The sequence below is a fragment of the Vicia villosa genome, unplaced genomic scaffold (genome assembly GCF_029867415.1).
Source record: "Vicia villosa cultivar HV-30 ecotype Madison, WI unplaced genomic scaffold, Vvil1.0 scaffold8, whole genome shotgun sequence".
Taxonomy (NCBI): Eukaryota; Viridiplantae; Streptophyta; class Magnoliopsida; order Fabales; family Fabaceae; genus Vicia; species Vicia villosa.
Window position 1 is genome coordinate 275,569 of NW_026706811.1, and position 23,256 is coordinate 298,824.

Consider the following 23,256-nt stretch of genomic DNA (forward strand, 5'->3'; position numbering starts at 1 on the left):
GTTTTCCGAGCTTTCCCAGTTCCTCGACCTGGGGAATCTTGAAGGTATATTTCCTAGCTCTCTTTCTTCCATAATCCATGGTATAGATCCTTAAGTCCTTTCTCCGTTTCTCTCTTTCTATGAAGTTCAAAACGTTCGTTATTTAGTTTCCTTGAAAAACGACTCGAAAAAGACTCTTTTTTTTTTGTTTTTAATTGTTTATCAATGAATGATGCATGAATGCATGAATGCACACACAGGAGTTTTAAACAAACATGGCGTTGAAGGGTATAGTGGTCATGAAGTCAAAACGCAGTCTCCCGCCCCAATGGTAAACTAAGGTTAAGGATTTTTGTACCTGTAGAACGGGTTCTAGGGGTCTCAGAGTTTTTGCTCAACCTTAAAGATACGTTGATTGGTATCTATAAGAGAGTTTTTTCTGAGTGTAGTATCTGCGTGACAATTACTTCCGTAATCACCGCTCTACGTCCTAAAAAAAAGGCTTTAAGTGGGGTTAATGTGTTTCTAGGTCCTCCTGGTACAAACCAGTCTCGGAATGCAGTGGCGCAGTTAATCACAACCAGCCAGGCAAATCCCAAGAGTAGATTTGGAAACCAAGATTAGAGGGCCTTCACCGGGAAGACATCCTCCATCCTATCTTATGTTGCACTCAAATCCGGGTATAGGATTTCTCACCACAAGGGGGAATCAAGCCCTTTCCCGATACAGAATAAACAAAATAAACAAATATATATGCAACAAACACATGATATGACACAGAGGTTAGGCAGGACCTCTCTTGTTTGAGGGGGAATTTGGCATCCCTAATTCCTCATTGGGGCTGGACCAGCAACAGGTCAACCATTGGTTTGGATGAAAAACCAAGGTTTTTAACACTTATATCCCCAGCAGAGTCGCCATTTTTCTGTGGTGTCGTTTTCTTTTACCTCCCCGTTTCACTTGGGAGGACGGCACGCTAGACCCTTCACGCGAAATTTGGAAGGAGAATGCGCCCGTGGTGGGATGAATTTTATTTCAGTTCTTCCTACGATATCACACGAACTTTCTTATTTGTCCTACGAGTAGGAAAGGGGAAAAAAGATCTCAACTAAACCCTAGGAGTTTGCTAAGTGTGGGGATTTACACCTAGACTAGAAATTCTGGAGTCCGGGAGGTCGGTTATACATAGGGAAGTGTTTAAACACCCTACATATCTGTAGTACTCTACAGGAACCTTCTCTGTGTCATTGTGTTTGTGTTTGCTGCTAATGATTGGGAAAGTTTCTCCTTTGTGTTAGGAGAAGGAATTGAATTATTTTGAAAAGACAGACAGACAGACTGACTATTTTTGGTATTTTATTAGCTCGCTGAGATTCCTTGTGAACCTCATGCCTACATATCCCTAGTGGAAGTCAGAGCTTAATGTAGTTCGGGGAACTAACTAGGGAAATTAATGTTTTTTGGTGCCTTGCTTGAAGCTCAAGGTTGAAGCTTGGAATTAAATCTCTGTTTACAGTAAAGGGACATGAAATTATCCCTACAGAGAGGTATTAGTACTATTCTACCACAAACATTTTGAAAGAGTGACAGAATAACTGGATTCATTTCATTCAAGAGGGGGACCTTACTTGTGTGTGTGCAAGTATGCCAGTCAGATGCCTCTTAAATGAAAGAAAGATGCTCGTCCAAATTAGGGAAAGTGTACAAGTCTGGGGATGTGCCAGAGCATGTCTTTCAGAGTCCTAAATGGGAGACTTTGATTGAAATTGAAATTGAAATGTTTGTTTGTTTGAATGTGGTAGAGTAGTAAAAATATCTCTTTATAGAGATAAGCTATGTCTATCTACTGTATGAAAGATTTGACTTTAGCTGGCTTGTATGAGGCCCAAGCTTGAGGCTTTTTGATTGATTAATTAATATTATTGACTCTGGGAGATGACTCCACTGAGGGTTAATTACAGGGTATTTTTGTGTTCTGTACAAAGCCCAGAATTGAGGCTGACTCTATTTGGAGAGTGTTTATTTGATGGATTTTATTTGGTGTTCTGTACAAAGCCCAGAATTGAGGCTGACTCTAGCTATGGAAAACATTATTTTCTGCCTTGTACAAAGCCCAAGGTTGTGGCGGACTCTTAAATAAATGAATTGAGTATGGATGACTATATGGGGAAAGATCCTAAGTGTTAGGAATCTTTGACACATGAAAGTATGGCTTATCTGCCTTGTACAAAGCCCAAGGTTGTGGCTACTGAGTGATGAAGAACTCACTGGGGAGACTCTATTATCTGCCTTGTACAATGCCCAAGGTTGAGGCTGACTCTTGACAAGGGAGTTTTATTGTTTGGGTGCCTTGTATGAAGCCCAAGGTTGAGGCTAACTGTTTTTGTTGGTTTTGACTCTACTGAGGAGATTTTATTTATAAAAAGACTGTTTTTCTTTGGAAGCTAACCCTTTCCAGGGATTTTGACTCAGCTGGTGAATTTGTCTGTTAAAAGACTGACTTTATCATGTTTTTTTTTGGAGGCTGACCCTTTCCAGGGGTTTTGACTCTTTTGGGGAAATTATCTCCTAAGAGAATGAAATCTATTTATTTTTTGACATTTATTAATTGACTTTGGAGGCTAACCCTTTCCAGGGGTTTTTATTGAAATGATGGATTGATTTTAATTGACTTTGGAGGCTAACCCTTTCCAGGGGTTTTTATGATTGAAAAGTGGATGGCAGAAAGATTATCTAGTAGAGACTCTTTGTTTAAAGCCCAAGATGAAGGCTGACTCAATGCTGAGGATGACCAAAACATAGATCCTAGACTCTACTAATGAGGATTGATGAAGATAAGGGTGACAGAGACTGTCCATGTCTCTCATTCCAAAAATGTACTCAATGTGAAATTGAGACAAACTTAGCTTGTTTTAAGTCTGGTTTAAATTGGAAGAAACTCACCAGGGTAGGCTAAAAGGTGACTAAAGACCTGTTCCTATGTTTATAAGAAACCTGATGGGTCCTTGTATACAAGCTCAAGAGGAAGCTGGAAATGCTTTTAAGAAGCCTGTGGGTCCTTGTACAAAGCCCAAGAGGAGGCTAATCGAGGGTCCTTGTTATAGCACAAGAGAAAGCTTATGTAGTTTTGAACTTATTTTGGCTCTAAGCAAATGGGTAAGAGGTTTCACCGGGAATAATTCCTCTTTGGGTGGATGTGTCCTATTTTTTTTGGATTCTAAGGTTTTTGCCAAGATGTTTCACCGGGAATAATTCATCTTGGGGGTTTGAACTACAGATCTCTAATTAGGAAAGAGCCTTCACCGGGAAGACATTCTCAATCCTAGGTCATATTCCTATAATATATATATAGTTTAACTGTCCTAAGGTTTATACTCAAACGCAGTTCTAAACTAATATATATGCACAGTTTATATTTGACAGTAATTTAAATAAAGACTGTAAATTGAAAGCTTGTAAAGCCTAACCTGGATGGAGTGGAGGCCATTGAAGAAGTATGTACAGATCCTCAACAGTAATTTTTGTTGTTTTTGTTGATAACAGTTGAATGTATATGATAAACAGTTAATGGTTTTTGAAAACAGAAGAAGTGAAGATGGACAAAGGTCACATAGGTATCTGAAGAGTTTCACCGGGAATAATGCCCTTCAAATACCAGAAGAATGTTTTTGAAAACAGAAAGAAGATTTTGAAAATACAGTTTTGAAAACAAGCTAAGAAGAGAAGGTTTTCGGGACTTACACTCTATTAGAGGCCCACTTAAAAATGATTTACTGTTTTTGAAAATAGTTGAAGAAAAGATTAAAATGATATAAGGTTTTGTTGTTTGACAACCTTAATCATCTGTTTAATCGGGGATTGAAAACAATTTTGGTAGATTGACAAAAGTCAACTTAATTAAGGCAAAGATGAAATCTATACCTAATTAAGACCTAAATAAATAGGGTTTTTATCATAACATTATTCACAAAGTAATTAGGTTAAAACAAAATGAATATATATATTTTAAAGTATTTAAGAAAACATTTAAAACATACTATTTTAAACCTAATTAAAATACATGAAATAAATAATATTTTGATGATTTTTTTGATTATTTATAAAATCTATATATTAATCAACAAGTGTTTAAAAAATGAAGTCAAAATGAATTAATTTGATAGGTTAAATAATTGGTTAAAGTTGTGAAGAAAATGAAGAGGAAAAGTGATAAAAAATAATGTTTTGGCCTCACCATGGTTTGAACCCACGCCCTTGAAGCCAACAATCAAAACACACACCAATCAGCCAACGCGCGCATGGTGTTATAGAAGGGAATCCATTGCAATATGTATGTTGTCTAATGCATAGAGGAGAAAAAAGAAATAAAATCAAAAGGTCTGGGGCGAGGGGGATTCGAACCCCAGACCTTGGGCACGCGCAACACACAAACACTCTTTACCACTGGGCTATAACGATTTAGTCGTTTATGAAACAACTACCATTCAAAATAAAATAAACTTTAGCCCTGGATTTGAACTTTGCGCGCCACCACCATTGTTGTCTTCAACCTCTAGCTTTTGGATTTTTGAATTTCTGAACTCTCTCAATTCTCAACCATTTGCAAAGATGTAAAGACCAAACTTGCTCTAAATTCTCTCACGATTTCAAATATGTAACTAACATGAATTTATATTAACTACATCTACTGAATTACCTAAAATACGTGAAGAACCCTAAAATTTCAAAATTAAATTAAATGACTATACTGAAAGATAAATGGATGATGATAGAGGGTTTTCAATCCTCTGATGATGCTGAACAAGATAGAATCGAGCTATTTCACAAAAGGTGCTTAAATTAGAGAGGTGAAGTTCAGAAACTTACCTCTGAAAATGGAGATCGTGAGGATGATTGAGAGCACCTGGGTTTGAATGAATGATCTCAATAGCTTCCCTGAGACTCAATGATGCTAACTGGATGCTTATTGTAGCCTGAATCCTTCTGAATTGTTCTATGGACCTCCCTCGATTTGAGCTTCAAGTGGACATGGAGGTTGTTGAATCCTGAGTTACAGATGAGCTGCAGCCATCTGGTTAGCTTCACTATGACCTGAGGAGTGTGTCTGGATGATTGGCTTGCCTTGAAACCTTCTGAATCACTCCATGGACCTCCAACTGCAATTGCTTCAAAGTGAGAGCAACAATGGTGTTCCTCCACCTACAGAAGTGATCCAGGTGCTTGGATCACCTCAAATGACCTCCCTTGAGATGTTAGAATGCTCACTTCCCAAAGATAAGCTTTGGTTTGAAGAAATCGATTCTTCTTGCCAAAGAACTTTGAAAAACAATGAACAAGAGGAGAGAAGGAGAAAGCAAGTAATATGGTTGCTTTGGTGTGTTTTTTGAATGAGGAATGCATCTGTATTTATAGGCAAATGGATCAGTATAGCTGCAGAGGAGTGAGCTTCCTTAGTGAAGTTGATTTGCTTTCTTAGCCATGAAGGAATTTTGCAAATATCTCTTATGCAATGATGAGAATTTTGATTCCATTTGATCAATCCCCTAGCCCTCGATTTTGCTTGATCTTAGGGGACAATTCTGAGCCAGAAATGAGCTCTAATTGGTTGGTGAGAAGATTCCTTGGGTGATTCATCAATTTGCCATAAATTCACAAATGTAATCATTACATAATCACATGTTCTTGTTTTTAGAATCTTCTTCAATCCTTATGGCATGGTGAAAATGAATGCATGGCATGGTTTCAGATGTGTTATGGGTCGTGTAGCATCCATAAGAGAGGTTATTTGTACAAAATTTGCAAAGTCCAAAAGTGTCCATGACCTATAATTTCACTTCATGAGGCCAACTTTGAACAAGCATAACTCCTAGCTCAAATTGAATTTGGAGAAGGTTGAACACAATTTGGAAAGCCCTAAACATCTACTTCACATCATTAGTTTATGTCTTCTTCAGAATCATTTAGGAAATTTGTGAAAAATGAGCCTAAAGTTGGATGAAAACTAGGTTAAAACACTTAGAAAAATTTCTAAGTGTTTATGACCTAAACTTCAAAATTTCCAAAACTTCATAAATGGTTGATCTTTTGAAAAAAGTTCCTTTGTAAGATGTTGTTTTATTTTGCAAGATCTACAACTTTCATGTTGGAAGTTTTTTGAGTTGTGTAGGTGAAATTTTGAGATCTCACCATGCCTTCAAAAACCCTAATTCCCGACTTTTCGCTCCTTGATGAATTTCTTTGAATTTCTTTGGCCAAATGACTTTGACATCCATATATTGATGATATTGATCTTTGAAAGTCATTTTTTGACCAAAAACCTTAAAAGTCAATGATGATCCTTCACAGTTGACTTTTTCCTGACAAAGTGAATTTTTGGGCTTTTGTGTAGAAATAGGATCTTCTCCACAAATGGATGATATAAATGGATTATATGGAGTTAGTAGAGATCCTTGAATCATGTCTTGAGTTTTGGATTCATGCCCTGATCAGAAGTCAACTATCTTGGTGAATTAGGTCAAAACCCTAATTTGTCGACCATGTGAAAGTAATGACTGTAGACTTTGAATTGAAGTGTGATGTCCAGTAGACCTTGTAATATGAGTTATTTGAAGATGATTGATGTCTTTGAATGACCCTCTGAGGTTTTTTAGGGTTTCCCAAATGTGATCCCTGATTTCAGTCCTTGATAGGCTCAGAACCCTAGTGTGGTGTCCTGAGTAAACCTGTACTCATATGACTGGATGTCTAATCAATCATAGATGAGAAAAGTGAAGTCTTTGAGCCTCATGATTGTATTAGGGACTAATCCTTGTATTGATTGATCCTTTGCCTGAGCTTTCTTGTCTTTGAGCATCCTCGATTAGGTACCAGATGGAGAAATGACTGCTCTGGGTACTTGTCTTGACCTGATGAAAAATCCTGAAGATATGTCATCTCAGGGGGGTCAAAAATTAGGGTATGACATTCCTGGAGTGATCAGTGTGTGATCAGAAGACTCTGGAAGACTTAGTTGCTGACTAAGTGGAGAACCATTGTAATCCGTGCGATTAGTGGATTAAATCCTCAGTTGAGGTAAATCATCTCTGCGGGGGTGGACTGGAGTAGTTTAGTTAACAACGAACCAGGATAAAAATATCTGTGCAATTTATTTTTATCTGTCAAGTTTTTAAAGCTACACTTATTCAAACCCCCCCTTTCTAAGTGTTTTTCTATCCTTCAAGTCTATGGTATGGAGGCAGTTCTTCCAATTGAAATTCAGATTCCTTCCCTAAGGATTATGAAAGAAGCCAATCTAAACGAAGACGATTGGATTCAAACACGGTTGGACCAGATAAACTTGATTGATGAGAAAAGGCTCGCAGCTATTTGTCATGGTCAGCTATACCAAAAGCGTATGATCAAAGCCTTCAACAAAAAAGTCAAAAGTCAAGCATACCAAACTGGTGGCTTGGTTGTCAAACGCATCATCTTACCACAAGGTGATCCCAGAGGCAAATGGACTCCCACCTACGAGGGACCATTCATAATCAAGAAAATATTCTCCGGCGGCGCCATGTTGCTTACCACCATGGATGGCGAGGATTTCCCACACCCTGTGAATGCGGACATAGTCAAAAAATACTTCGCTTAAAAAGAAAAAAAACAGCTCGCTAAGTTGAAAACCTGAAAGGGCAACTTAGGCAAAAAATGAGCGTCTCGGTGGATTGAAAACCCGAAAGGGCGGTCCAGGCAAAAATTAGAGACTAAACAAATATTATCCCGGTAGGCTGAAAACCTGAAAGGGCGGCCTAGGCAAAAGTTAGGGAATGAAGCATACAACAGTGCTCCGTTCAGCTGCCTACTCACCATCAAGATTCAACACCTCAAAGACACCGATCAGTCCAATCACTTTCTTCCAACAAGTGAGGGATGAGATGCTCGAAGACAGATTGGCAATAGCAGAGTTGAAACTTGACTGGATCGTTTTCACATAGCTATTTATCTCTATAAATATTTTCCAAAACTTTCTGACAGTTTCCTACTTCTAGGATTGTTGTCTCCCTGTGCTAACTAGCCTATCATGGCTTTTTTTCAAAAATCAATGCAGCTTAGGCTCAAAAATCACTATTTTCACTTTTTCTGTTTTAAATACGTAAGCGTCCCAATGATAATTTTGAATGAACATGTGCATTTGAATATGATTGATGTTTACCAGGAAAAACAGGAATAGCATTCAGGAAATGTCCCAATTATCTGGACATCATCCCATCAGAAGAAAACCACCAAGAGAAACGCATCTCTCAGCAAATTCCTCAAAAAGATTTTCTCTTCAAAAGAAGTCTTATCCCCCAGCAGGGTTGTTCTAGATTACTATCTTCAGAAGGTGTGATCCCCGCACCCGGACTTGGTCAGATAGTGCATCGGAGGATTATGCATCTTCCTCATTCCCATTTGAAAGGGCATCAGAACTTCCAGCTACCTTTCATTCTCAAGAGATGTTCAAAGATCCTTCAACAGAATACCAGGGTTCTCAAAGAATTTCCCCAGCCGAGGGTACTCAAACAAGACAAAAGATCATCAACGATCACAATATAGTCATGTCCAGATGACTGGCGGAAATTTATTTTCCCAAATAGAAGCTCGACATTCATACATCATACATCATACATCATACATCATACATCATACATTCATACATCATACATCATACATCATGCATCATGCGCATATTCATACGCATATTCATACACAACATCACATGCATATTTCTCCGGGAATATCTCACATTACATGCATCATAAACATTGCATATCACTAACTTGATTTTTCAGGTAGACGGATATCTTCAACAAAGATGTTCTCAATCACATGCAGTGTTCACCTGAATTCCATGAACGGTTCTCTCAGATATAATCAAGCCGAAGATTCATTCTGATCACTTACCAACTCAAAAACAGACATCACAGATCTAAAGTTGATACCTCAGACGGTTCCAGAACGATCTAGCATCACAGATCTAAAGTTGATACCTCAGACGGTTCCAGAACGATCTAGCATCACAGATCTAAAGCGATACCTCAGACGGTTCCAAAACGATCTAACATTGCAGATCTAAAGCGATACCTCAGACGGTTCCAAAACGATCTAACATTGCAGATCTAAAGCGATACCTCAGACGGTTCCAGAATGATCTAACATCAAAGATCTAAAGCTGATACCTCAAACGGTTCCACAATGATCAACTTTCAAAATCTAAAGCAGAAAAAACTTTGGACAAGTTCCGTAGCAATCATCCTCCAAGACTTAAAGCGGTAACCTTGGACGGTTCCGAAACAGTCAACACAAAGACTTTCAAATCCTTCATCAGGATATAATCAATGGATTCATTCTGATGAACAAACCCTCAACCCATTTACCAGGTGGCATCTGAAAGCCCATCTCAGGTAATGTTCCAATCTGCCAACAACATTTCACAGACGACATTCAAATGCAACTTCCAACATCTCTTCTGATCAAGGTAAGTGCAAATTTTCAGGGCATCTAAATATTCAATCATCTTCTACCTTCAGATTTCAGACAATCTCTTCAGGTTTAAGAAGATTGAATAGGGGCAACTGTTATACCCCAAAATTTGCCCGCATTATTTTTCAAGAAAACTCCAATCTGAAAATTAAGAGTCTCATATAATCATGGATTTTTATTTCAACAAATATCCTGATATATGAAATACTTGGTTTTTAGAATTTTTCTTATACAGTAATTTGGCTTGCAGTTGAATTTATTCTTACGCAAACGCCAAATGCTGTTTATTACTTCACACATGCTATTTATTTATTTACAGATAAATAGTACTGACACAATTGGTACAGAGTTAAATCTTTTTGCAGGCGCAGAATCAGGAAACTCAGACTGTACTGGTAACAAGTAGATTATTATTATCTTTTGTTTCCCACTAATTTTTGTACTATATTCCATTATTTTCAAAAATCTTTTCAAATCTCTTTTTCAAAAATCAAATCTCTCTTTTTTCCAACACCATCTCCACTTTCTTTCAAATCTTACTTCCACTCAAATTTTCCTTTTGTACGGAATCACATCATTCCCCAACGTCTCTATCCTTCTTTCCATTCTATAAATACCTCTCATTTTCTTCCATAAAATCTCACATCAAATTCTAATTCATCTCTCAAATTTCCACCTCATAATCCATCCTTTCTTCTTCCCCGACAAAATGGCAAAGCGGTGGGAAACGTGTTTTCTTATGGTCATCACCATTGCTACGGTGATCATGTCTTTCTTCTGTCTACATAGCCCGGAACACTGTGGACCTGGGATGCTTATGCTCCCAATCATCTACATGTTACTATTTGTAGCATGGGTTATCAATCGTCATTCTTAAAATTTGCCGTATTTCTTATTTCTTAAATGTACCGTTTATTCGTCGTACTGTTCAATATAGTATGTAATATTTGTACTGTCAGTATTAAATGTTGTACTATTTGTCATAATATTGCTTAATTACTCAGATAATATTTTATGTGTTTTCTGCCAGTCAAATATTCATTTTTCTGTGCATTAAATGATTTTCAGGGTTATTATCGGTAATTTTGCTCGCGTACAGTAAATATTAGTTATTTATTATGTCTGTGTTTTTTTAACAAGTCATGTAAATAAACTTTAATCTTTCACATAAAACAAAAAACAAAAAACAACAAAAAAAGAAAATTAACTTTGACTGTTGATTTTTCACTCTAACTGCTACGTCAATACCTGAACAGTCAGTCGACAGCCAAACTGCTGGCAGTACAATTCTCAGTGTTTTGTACCATCAATCAAATCAATCTTTCACAATTCAAAATTCCAAGATTTTTGTTCTAGAAGTCTTCTGAATATCACGCGATTAGCAGAGACTCAACACTGCACAAAAATCAGGTACGCTTAACTGTCTCCTACATAAACAGTCCCTGACTAGGGTTTTCTTGTTTTTACAGGAGAAACAAGTTTTTGAGAGCTCAAATGGATTTCATACACATCCATATATCTCAAAGTACCATCATACAAATTTTCAAACTTCAATTCACTCAGACGCACCGTCAGCAGCTCAAACAGTCAACAGACGACCCGTTTGACCAAAAAAAGTCAACAGACAGTCAAAAATGAAATTTTTTGTCAAAGTCCATATTTTGTCAAAGGATTCATCATTTGATCATTGGATGATCATAATTCATCAAGGAAAGATCAAAAATCAACAAAACCCTAAGATTCAAAATTAGGGTTTTTGCCTGAAAAGTCAACTCAACTTTGACTGATCATAACTCTCTCATCCTTCATCCAAAAAATTCAAACCAAAGCTTATTTTGAAGGAAATTAAATTATATTTCAAATGCCATTGATCCCATGGTCATTGGATTCACCATTTGAAAAATATGATCAAAGACATTACAGGTCATTTTCAAAGTCAACAAAAAGACACTTTTTTCAAAAGGACACACAAGGAGCATCAAAAATCATTTTTACATGAGACCAAAGGCATTGGTTAGAGGACTCTTTGAGGTTTCCAAAAAGTGCAAGATCTCTTTCATATGACAAAAAATGAGGGATTTACACCTTGTTGAAGTTGGCTAAATTTTGGAAAATGCATAAAACCAACATTGCTCAAAAATGCATTTTTTCCAAATGGGGCCAAGTTTTCATGGTTCAAACATCATTTCCATGATATTATGGGCCTCCCACGACCAAGACTAAGCCCATAACATTTTTCATCCATTTTTGCTTGATTTTTTCTTATTTTAAGATTAAATTAAAAGGAAAGATGAAAGGATAATGGATAGCTTGTATTCCAAGCATGACTCATCAATATGACTCATTCAACTCTGTCTCAAAGCAAAGTACAGCAGAGGAAGAGAAGAAAATCAAGCCATAGTGGCTTAAATGCCAAGCTACATATGTGGAAAAGTCAAGATTCTAGCAAAAGCACTTATTGCTTTCTAGCTTAGATTTTAAGCACTTCAATGCTTATAAATAGGCTAGCATACTGCAGTAACAAAAGAGACAAGTTCAGAAACAAAAGCCTTACTCATAATACACTTGTAACCACTTGGAACTTTTTGAAAGAAATTCAAAATTCGAATTTTAGTTTCTAACTAGTTTCAGTTCAAACAAAGCATTCAAACATCATCTTTGAACATCAATAAACGTATCCCAATCAATTACAAGCCTTGAAGCTCACTAAATCGAGCTATACAGGTCATAATTTGTTCGAACTTAAATCAATTCGTATCTGGTTATCCACGCATGCTTAACAAGATGTAGACATATAGTTGAGTTTGGTTTGATGTGTAGATCATTTCTGGAAACTTAATTGAAGTTTGAACACGTATACACGAAGTTACCATTCTAGGGTTCATAGTTTCAAAATTAGGGCTTTCTGAAATAGGCAAAATTAGAGGTTCTAAGTGGTACCATTGAGTTCGTATGGATCAGACGAATTGAATGGAGGGGTCGCGCCAAATTTATTTTTAGGTTTACCCCTATTCGTTATTTTGCAGGACATGTAGCTACAGCAAAAAACCGTCACTAAAACCTTTAGTGACAGTTGCAGGCCTAAGCCAACGGACGGAGGAAGAAGACGAACTCGTGGCAGCCTCTCATTGGCTGCCCTGCGCGCGTTTGTTTTTTTTAAAATATATGATTCAGTGCTTTGCAGGCTATGTACGCATCATGCTCCCTCGTTTCAGTGACCACCTGATCCACTAGTCACATCATCCAACGCTCCAGACAAAGCACTCCTTATCATGGACTCTCAATCCAACCACACCTGATCAGTGTCCTTTTATTTTCTATTTTTATTTTAATTTCTTTGTTAAATTAATTAAAAATAGTTTTTAAAAAATCCAAAAAATACACAAAAAATATTTTTAGACTTCTAAAATAATATATTATTTTCTGAAATAAAAATATTTTATTTTTCTTCAAAATTTCAATATTTGCATAATTAATTAGTATATATTTATATATTTGCTTTTTAATTATTCTAACCAATCAAAAAATCATAAAAAAATTGTTCTTTATGTAAAATATTGTTTATATATTATAAACTAATTTTGTACATATTTTGAATAATTTTCTCTTTAAGCTTTAATTATTTGTATAATTATTTGCATAATTATGTTTTAATTAACTTAAATCAATTTCAAAAAATTCCAAAAAAATTAGTTTTGTTTTAAAATTAATTGACAAATATTTTGTACATATTTTAAACTTAATTTCTAGGTTTAAATCTATTTTCATCTTTTTTTCTTCATTTTAATTTAATTAATCATGCATTAATTATAATTAAAATCAATCATAAAAAAAATCCAAAAACATGCCTTTTATTTTTCTTGCAATTTAAATTCCTAGATAAATGTATAGGATGTCAAATTCATGTAAATAGGCTAGTTTACATTTCCTGCACAATCGATGTAATAGCGTAGATTTACTTTCCGCACTTTACATTTCCGCATTTTAATTTCCAACAAATATAAACTACGTGTATGTCAAAGATAAAATTGAACCGTTAGATCACTAACTTCAAAGATAAAATATTTGAATACAAACACAATCACACTTGCACCTTTTAAGGTAATCCCTTCTCATTCTTTTCAAAATCAAAGTCAAAATTCTGCTGTTTTGAGTACAAAATCGAACCTTGCGTTTATATCCGGTGAAAGGATAGATTTTTAAAGGAAATAGGATAAAGACCTTACAACTCAGGGTAGACCTCCTAGTTTGCTTGCTCAAATCAAAACAAACAAATTCTCATACACTGTTGTTTTTCAAAACAAAACTTTCAAAAAAGACAATACTTTGTATACATCCAAACACGGATCATTACAAAGTTAACGTTCTTTTCAAAACATCTTTCGAAAGATAAACAAGCATTTTGTATACATCCACACACGGATCATTACAAAATTCAATTTACAAAAGTATTTGAAACCACATATGAGCATTCTAAAGCAATTGAAAAGTGATCGAAAAACAAGTGAGCTAAGCAAACTTAAGAGCCCATGGATAACCATGGATACAAAGGGTGCTAACACCTTCCCTTTGTATAACCTACCCCCTTACCCAGAATTTCTTAAAGGTCTTTTTTTTGTTTCTTTTATAAACCTTTCCTTAATTGGATAAAATAAAAGGTCGGTGGCGACTCTGTGAATTTTCAAAAATGCGAAAGCATTAAGCGATAAAAAGAGTCAGTTCACGTATCTCTCCAGAACAGAGGTATGGCCCGGAATTAAAAAACGGAGGTCCACACCCACAGTGAATGCTAGCTCTAAATCTATCTCTAGAGTTCAGAACCAACAGATTATCATCCTAGATAAGGATTCAAGAAGTTTATCTCTAAAGCAACCCAAATCCCCAGCATAGAGCAAAAATCCAGGACAATATCAACATAGATTTATAAAGCAAGTTAAATATAACATTATAATCGGTAAATATACATAAGATTCGAGTAACTATACAAACAAACCCAACACAAAGAAATACACAGAGAATAGAGAAGATAAACCAAACATCTCGCGGGTTGTCAGCTCCGGTTGATGAGAAATCCACCTCTGATCTTCCAAGTGCATGACCCGGTGTTGTTTTCTAAGCTAATCTTGATCTAAGAATGAAAATGATGGAGTTGGAACCAAAAACTCTCCAAAACCATACCCTAGAAATGTTACAATTGAAGAAATATAAACACAATTTCTGCTACGGCCGCTTAGCGGCCAAACCTCGCTGAGTGGACTACACGTATTATAAAAATATCTAGAACAGTAAACAGGGCTCCGCTTAGCAGCCAGAGCTGCCGCTTAGCGGCCAGAAAAATTGGTTCGCCACTGGAAAGCGCGCTTAGACGCCGCTAAGCGGACCTCTCTACACAAATCTTGCTTATTTGATCCAAAATCGCGCAATCGGAGTCGTGCCTTCGACACTTTATTCCTCGAGGCTCCAATAAGGAATTATAGGAATCTTGTGGTTCCTCGAAATATTGGTTGTGGTTATCGTAGAGGGAATTTGGTTGAGGATAGGTTTGGTTGGAATTATAAAATTCTTGCGTCTCCTCAAAATGTTGGGATTGGTGATTGTAGAGGGAATTCGGTTGAGGATAAGCTAGTGTCGAATTGTAATCCCCAATTAATGTTTCGAGGTTTGGATTGTAGGTTTCTTGTGGTTCCTCGAAATGTTGAGATTGGGAGTTGCAGAGGTAATTTGGGTGAGAATGAATTGGTGGCGCAGCATTGAAATTCTCCAATAGTATTTCGAGATCGGATTTATAGGATCCAGGTGATTCCTCGAAATACTGGGAGTGGGGGTTATAGAAAAAGTTTGGGTGATACATAGTAGTAAATGAAAAGAAAGAAAGAAAAAAAATGCCTTAGTCTCTACGGTGTAACAGCGAGTTACGATATCGACTTGAATAGTCCCCGGCAACAGCGCCAACAACTTGATCGCGACTTTGCGTGTCTATTAGTCGGGATAACTACAAGTGCACAGTCGTGTCGTGTAGTTTTAAAAGATATCGAATCCACAGGGACTATAAATCGACCTACCGTTATCTAAAGTTACTATGTAAAGCTAAGGCTAATGATATTTGGGTTATTAATAAGGGGAAACTAAAATCTTAAATCTAGGAATATAATAATAAATGGATATCAGTATGTATTTCATCTAACTTAGGTGATCCGAAGTTCCATTGGCCAGATTCTAATTAAATCAAAGATCTTTACTAACTATGTTATTTAAAAGTCCTCCTCTCAAACTCTCGCTCTATTGATTCAGACTACGATCCTAACTCATAATGTACGCTCTCGCCATCCCACCAGATTTAGAAACGCTTTTTGGAAACAACGTAATTAATAAAATGCTTGTTTTATGAAGTCGTTATCTACTTAAATCTCCTAATCTCAAACTCTCGCTCTGTTGACTCGGAACATGCTAATATCCCTAACGTACGCTTTCGCCATCCCGCGCGGGTTTAAAAACACTTTTTGAAAATAAATAAGTTCTAATTAGTTTTAATACGCTTTCGCCATCCTTAAAACTAATGTCCTATGTCTACTATCCAGTTAAAGATCTCAAACTTTCGCTCTATTGATTTTAACCTTTGACCGTCTTAAGCCCTCAAACTTTCGCTCTATTGGTTTTAAGACTTACTAATTAAATTAGACATACAAACCAAAAACAAGTGATATTTAATAAAACATAATTGAGCCAATTTGTTTCTGATCCCTTTTGTTAGATTACTTTACATACCGACATCTAAATAAATTAGCCAGACATACTTAAAGAAACAAACATGAAATTATAATTATTAAACATGAAATTATAATTATTAACCATGAACATGCGCATATTTAGATTTGTAATGATAAAACAATATTATAAGAACAAGAAACTAAAATAATTGCAAATAAATAAATCTGGAAGTAAAGCAGACAAAGCGAACTTGAATTAAATTACGAACAAAACAAATCTTGAAACTTGAATGAAGCTTTGAAATAATGTCGGCAAGATTGTGATCCAAGAGTACATAAATTGTAGGCCTAAAACTAATGGTGTGGTAGTTTCTCAATGTGAGAAACTACCACTTTTACAAAGTGATAATTTATGCCTAAAACTATGAACAGCGCTTCCGCGCCTAAAACTTGGATGCCTTCAAATGAATGCTCAGACTCTTTATATTGTGAATGGAAGTGGAAGTTATCACGTGAGAAGTAGTGGAGATAGTGGGAAGTTGAGAAAATCATGGGGTGAGTGGACTTGGAATTGTCCACGAAATTAATGGAGAAAGTGGCGGGGTCCACGTGCTTTTGGAGACGGGCGTCTCTTAGTGGGCTTGGAGCTTGGAGACGTGCCTGTGAATTGGAGACGGGCGTCTCCCACTTGGAGACGTGGCAGTGGACTGATGGGGACGTGCGTTCCTTGATTTGTGGAGGGTGAGATGGACGTCTCCTTTGATGACGTGGCCCTTGGACTTTGGAGACGGGCGTCTCCATGCAATTGGGCCCTTAGACGGGCGTCTCAGCTTCTTCATAGTGGGAGCTTCAGCTCCTTCGTGGGCTGGACTTCCAAACTTGGTCCATCCTATTTGCACCCCTCACATACTTCAGCACCCCATTTTCATCTTTTAAGCATAAATAGTAGTGGATTTAGCTCCATTTCTTCTCCTTTTCACAAATAGTCCTCAAAACGAACATAAAACCTAAAACAATGAAAATACCAGCATAATACCAACATAAAGCAACTTAATTTAAATAAAATAGAGAAATAATCTATGTAAATCAAGTCAAATAAACGATACATTTTCGCGTTATCATCCTTATTCTCCTTAAGTTCCATCATGCACCTGTGTAAATATTCCATGACCAGAACAAATAATAAAGGAGACACAGGGTCCCCCTGCCTCAGGCCCCTATTAGCTTTCAGAACATCACTAACTTGACCATTGATCAAGTATCTATATGAGACAGATCTGACTGCTAGCATTATCCATTCAATGAACTGGTTTGGGAAGCTTAACTCAGCCATGATAGTTTCTAGTGCATCCCAGCAAACAGTATCGTAGGCTTTTTGTAAATCAATCTGAATGGTACACTAGGTGAAATGTGTTTCCTATTGTAGCCTCTAATAAGCTCATGTGTCATAAGGATGTTATCATGAATACTTCTCCCAGTCATAAAAGCAGTTTGACTATCATGTATAATAGAGGCCATAACCCTGTTCATCCTTGCAGTCAATATTCTGGAGATGAGTTTATAGATAGTTGAGCAGCAAGCTATGGGTCTCATATCCTTCATGGTAGAGGCATCCTTATGCTTAGGGATCAAGGTTACCAGTGCACAGTTAGCTGCCCTATATAATCTCTTATGGACAAAAAAATCCTGCACAACATCAATTACATCCCTTTTAATTATATTCCATCCTGACTTGAAAAATTTCCCATTAAATCCATCAAGATCTGGTGCTTTGCTATCACCCATACCTTTGAGGGCCTGCCATATCTCCTTCTCAGTCACTGGCTTGATGAGGGACATTTGATGATCTCTAGTTAACTGGGGGCCTTTGCGCATGATAGTGATATTTATTTGCCTTCTGTTATGGTTCTCAGTTCCAATCAAATTTCTATAGAACTGCATAACCTCCATCTCCAAATTTCTATATATTCTTATACTAATTAATACTAATTAAACTATTTTCCACACCTTAATTGTAATTTTTATCTTAACTATTTTCATAATTACTTTCATTTATTTTATTTTTATTTTTAGTCCTATATTATATTTTTTTCTTCAGTTTTCATTGTCTTTATATCTTCCATAACATAGAAAATAGTGGAATAAAATTAAAAAATATGAATAATTTTTCAAATAATAATTTTAATCATTAAAGTTTCTAATCGAATATAATTATTATTACAGTTTTGAAAATATTGTTAACAGATTTCATTTTTTTCTTATTTTCACAAGTCTTATTGTGAAAAAGATTAATCAAAATGATAATATGATACTATGATACTATTTAAAGATTAATAAATAAAATAAATCTATTAAATATATTAACCATTTTTTAAATAAATATATTTAATGCAATCTACTTTTAATACAATAAAGTAAATATACTATCAATTTTACTTAATTATCATAATTAAAACAATTTAATAATCTTTTTTTAGTACCTAAAAGTGATTTTGCGTTAAAAATTTATTAATTAAAAATTAATTCTACTATAATTATTATTAATGACAGACTAATTAATAGTACAAATAAATTTAAATAAGTGATTGAAATAAATAAGGAAAATGTAAGAATATCTCTTCTTAGGGGATGTGAAAAAAATTAGGCGTTAATAGAGGTGCTAAGTATTGGGTTTTAATATAAATGAATGAAGAGTTTATATATTTCGATTCTATGAATCACTTCCATTTCACACAAAATCGAGATTGATTTATCTAAGATTAGAAACTCCAAATGTTTTATTCTTTCTATTAACAAATAAAAAAATTAATTTAATTTTTAAATCAAATTATACTAAAATAGTAGAGATAAGTGAATTATATTAAAGTCAATTATTGATAAAATATTATTTTTCAACAGCAAATCAAATCTGTTAGGGTATTAGATTTTTTGTAATAAAAAATATTAAAAATTTAATTTTTATTATTTATTATAAATCAATTAAAAATAACTTTTTGGAAACATGGGTTAAATCATTTTTATGATAATGAGAGTTAATTTAAAAGTGGGTTAATAGAAAACGTGAATATTAGATTTCTTTAATGGAAATTCAAATTAAAAAGCTAAATACAAAATAATTATTTTTTCTTTTACTTTTAAGAAAAATAAAAATAATTTACGTTGACAACTAATAATTAATTGGATTATGCGAAATTACAAAATTATTTTAAAAAGATAGATTGATAATTTCACAATTGTTTAAAACTATCTTTCGGTATCAATAAATATTTATTAAACTCTTTTTAATTGTTATTTCATAAAAAAATACTTATATTTATATATAATTTATAAATTTTGCTATAGTTTTCATTATTAATTAATCAATAATCCTCATGTTTAATTAAAGGGATACATTTAAAATATTAATTAATTAATTCAATTATATAAAAGAGAATAATTATATCGGAATAAGTTACAAATATTTTTATAAACAGGAAAAATTTTATTGTTGATACAATTATTTTTATAAACGGTAATATGTTATAGATATTTTTATAGACGAGAAAAGTCAATTGTTGATACAATTATTTTTATAAACAGAAATAAGTTACGAATATTTTTATAAACGGGAAAAATTCAACCGTTGATACACTTATTTTTATAAATGAGAATAAGTTACAAATATTTTTATAAACGGGAAAAGTCTACCTTAATACAATTATTTTTAAAAACGGGACTAAGTTACAAATATTTTTATATACATGAAAAAGTCAACGATTGATACGATTATTTTTATAAATGGGAGTAAGTTACAAATATTTTTATAAACGGAAAAAAAAGTCAATTGTTGATACAATTTTTTTATATAAATGGAAATAAATTTCAAATATTATTATAAATGGATACATGGGTCATAAAACGTTACCCTGCCCTACAAAACCACATATGTGAGACGTGGAGGACACGCGGGCATTTTATGAATGAAAAAAGTCAATTGTTGATACAATTATTCTCATATATTCTTCAACGTAAATTCTATGTATATCATGACAACTATATTTATATGACAATTATCATTTAAGGCATTTATTTTTCTCTTAATTCATATATATCGACTTTGCGCGACCCGTGCGCACGCACGGGTCCTTTACTAGTTAACCGTAGAAAAGAGAATCTTAAGATGCAACTTGCACACCTAATGCACGTGAACAAATTCATTGTTTATATATCTATCTAATTTATTAATTTCTTTATAATGATAGACATTGCTATCTTATTCATTTTTACGCTTTTGTCATATTGCAGAAAAATACATTGCTATCTTATTCATTTTTACGCTTTTCTCTTAATTCATATATATCGACTTTGTGCGACCCGTGCGCACGCACGGGTCCTTTACTAGTTAACCGTAGAAAAGAGAATCTTAAGATGCAACTTGCACACCTAATGCACGTGAACAAATTCATTGTTTATATATCTATCTAATTTAATAATTTCTTTATAATGATAGACATTGCTATCTTATTCATTTTTACGCTTTTTTCATATTGCAGAAAAATACATTGCTATCTTATTCAAATAATATAATATTTTATTAAATATTTTCAAAAGCCCAAAACAAAAAATTATGAGGCCCCTTATTTTTGGAGGCCTTGAGCTGTGGGCCTGCTTGCCCTGGCCCCCTGATCATCATATGGTATTTCCAAAACCAACCATGGCCCTCTTTTCATTTTCAATATTCACATTTTCATTTTCCTTAGGCTTTGTTTGGATTGATGGAACCGGATGGAGCGGAGCGGAATGGGATGGAATAAAATGGTATTCCGTTGTTTGGATAATTTAAAAACGGATGGAACGGAGCGGAATAGAGTGGTATGGATTCCATTCCATTCCATCACTTACCACCATTTTTCTTACCCTCCAATTTGGGCGGAATGAACAACTTATCTTGTTCCGTCCTAAAATTTCCAAACAATGGAATGGTATTTTCGTTCCGCTCCGTTCCACTCCGCTCCATCCCACTCCGCTCCGCTCCATTCCGCTCCGTTGATTTTATGATATCCAAACATAGCCTAACAATCTTCTTATTGTTAAACTCAACAACACCTCAAAAACAATCTCCAACAAAACCATGCAACGATGATCCTTACAAACAACTCAACCTTATCCGTTTTCCAAACGGCACAATCATTCGACCAAACAAACCTACGACACCTCCTTCATTAGATCCTGCCCTCCCCATTGTCTCCAAAGATCTCATCATCAACAAATCAAAACCCACGTGGGCTCGGATCTACCTACCCCACAAAGCACTAGATCTCACCTCCAAGAAACTTCCTCTTTTAATTTTTTTTCATGGTGGTGGATTCATTTTTCTCAGCGCTGCTTCGAAAATTTTCAATGATTTTTGTTTCTACATGGCAAACAACGTTGTAGCGGTTGTCGTGTCGGTGGAATATCGTCTCGCACCGGAACATAGACTCCCTGCTGCATACGAAGATGCGGTGGAGGCGCTGCACTGGATCAAAACTAACCTGTGAAGCACGGGTACTCCGTTTTAGGTAAAGTACCGGTACCGGGTACCGGTACGCGTACGTACTCACCGAAGCCGTACCAATTTTTTTATTTTTTATTTTACTTTGGTACACCAACCGGTACACATTTGGTACACGTATCCATTTTTTTAAAATTTTTTTAGATAACATAATTTGAGCTTAAGTAAAAATAAGATTATTTATTTATTCTATTTATAAATAAAAAACTGAAAGAAAAATTAAGAAATAGGCTCATTGAAAAGAAATTGGAGTACATATGGATTCATTCATTCATTGAAAAAGAATAGGCTCAATCCTCCCAAAGGAGATGAGGATTTAGTTTTTGTTCATAAAAATCTTCGTCTTCTTTCAAGAAAGAGTAAGATTTATAACCAAGGAGTACCAAAAATATGGGATATTGATGGAGATGAATTGGATCTATTTGATGAAGCTGGTATTCTTGAAGTTGTGGGATTTATTTAAACAAATTATTTTTTAATCTTATTACTTTATCGTTATTTAAATAATATAATTGTTTTTTTTATCACAAATAATAATAATATAATTGTTTAGTTATTTTTATAATTGTATTTTTAAAGCATTATACTAACGTACCCGTACCTTAGTTTTTCTAAAAATGTCGTACCACGTACCAGTACCCGTACCGGGTACTGGGTACGTACCGGTACCTATGCAACGCAGAAACTAACCAATCAGATGAGTGGTTAAGAAACCATGTTGATTATTCTAATGTTTTTATTATGGGTAGTAGTGCGGGTGGAAATATAGCATACAACGCGGGTCTACGTGTAGCAATGGTGGAAGATGTAGAAGATGGAGTTTCTAAGATGATCAAAGGGCTTATATTGATTCAACCTTTTTTCAGTGGGACCCATAGGACACGTTCGGAGGTTAGGCTTGCTAATGATTCTCATTTGTTGTTATGTTATAATGATGCGTTGTGGGAATTATCGTTACCGGTTGGTGTTGACCGTGATCATGAGTATTGTAATCCAATGGTGAGAGATAATGTTTTGAGGTTAAAGAAGGTTAGAGAGTTTGGGTGGTGGGTGTTGGTGACCGATTGTGACGGTGATCCACTTGTGGACCGTTCGATTGGGTTAGTGAGATTGATGGAGGAGAATGGAGTGAATGTTGTGGGACATTTTACAAAAGGAGGTTATCATGGTGTTCAAGATAGTGAGCCTTTGAAAGCAATGGAACTTTTTGGGGTGATTAAAAAATTTATTTCATCTTTGCATAGTCACACTATGAAATGAAGTACATTGATTGTGTTAGAGGGACGTGTTTAATATGTTTAGAAAATGAGAATAAATATCAATAAAACTAGTATTTTGTTTATTATAGCATTTTGTTTATTATTATTATTTCAATTGAATAAATATTTTTATAATAATAATAATAATTTTAATAAAAATAATAATAATAATAACAATAATAATAGCATTTTGTTTATTATTATTATTTCAATTGAATAAAAATAAAACCTTTTTAATAATAATAATAATTATTTTATTTTTTTTTAAAAAAAATTA

General features: G+C 34.8%; 2 protein-coding genes across 2 annotated transcripts in view; both read left to right on the plus strand.

Moving 5' to 3' along the window:
• The window catches only part of LOC131643220 (beta-glucosidase 40-like), a 36,103-nt gene extending 15,355 nt beyond the window's left edge, over positions 1-20,748 (plus strand). Inside the window, exon 14 of the mRNA XM_058913376.1 lies at positions 20,720-20,748. Within this exon, the coding sequence (XP_058769359.1) occupies positions 20,720-20,748 (29 nt within the window). The remainder of the gene's footprint in view (positions 1-20,719) is intronic.
• Positions 20,749-21,220: 472 nt separating this feature from the next.
• Positions 21,221-23,034, plus strand: LOC131643221 (carboxylesterase 1-like). Its single transcript, XM_058913377.1, has 2 exons — positions 21,221-21,700; positions 22,411-23,034. Exons 1-2 carry the CDS (start codon positions 21,221-21,223, stop codon positions 22,978-22,980), a joined length of 1,050 nt encoding a protein of 349 aa, XP_058769360.1. The 3' UTR covers positions 22,981-23,034.
• The last annotated feature ends 222 nt before the right edge of the window (positions 23,035-23,256 follow it).

What these genes read in the sequence shown, in the direction of transcription:
- LOC131643221 (XM_058913377.1), top strand. Translation starts at nt 21,221, where the DNA reads ATGATATCCAAACATAGCCTAACAATCTTCTTATTGTTAAACTCAACA. An exon ending in TGCACTGGATCAAAACTAAC is followed by an intron (nt 21,701 to 22,410) that starts CTGTGAAGCACG and finishes GCAGAAACTAAC; the next exon opens with CAATCAGATGAGTGGTTAAG.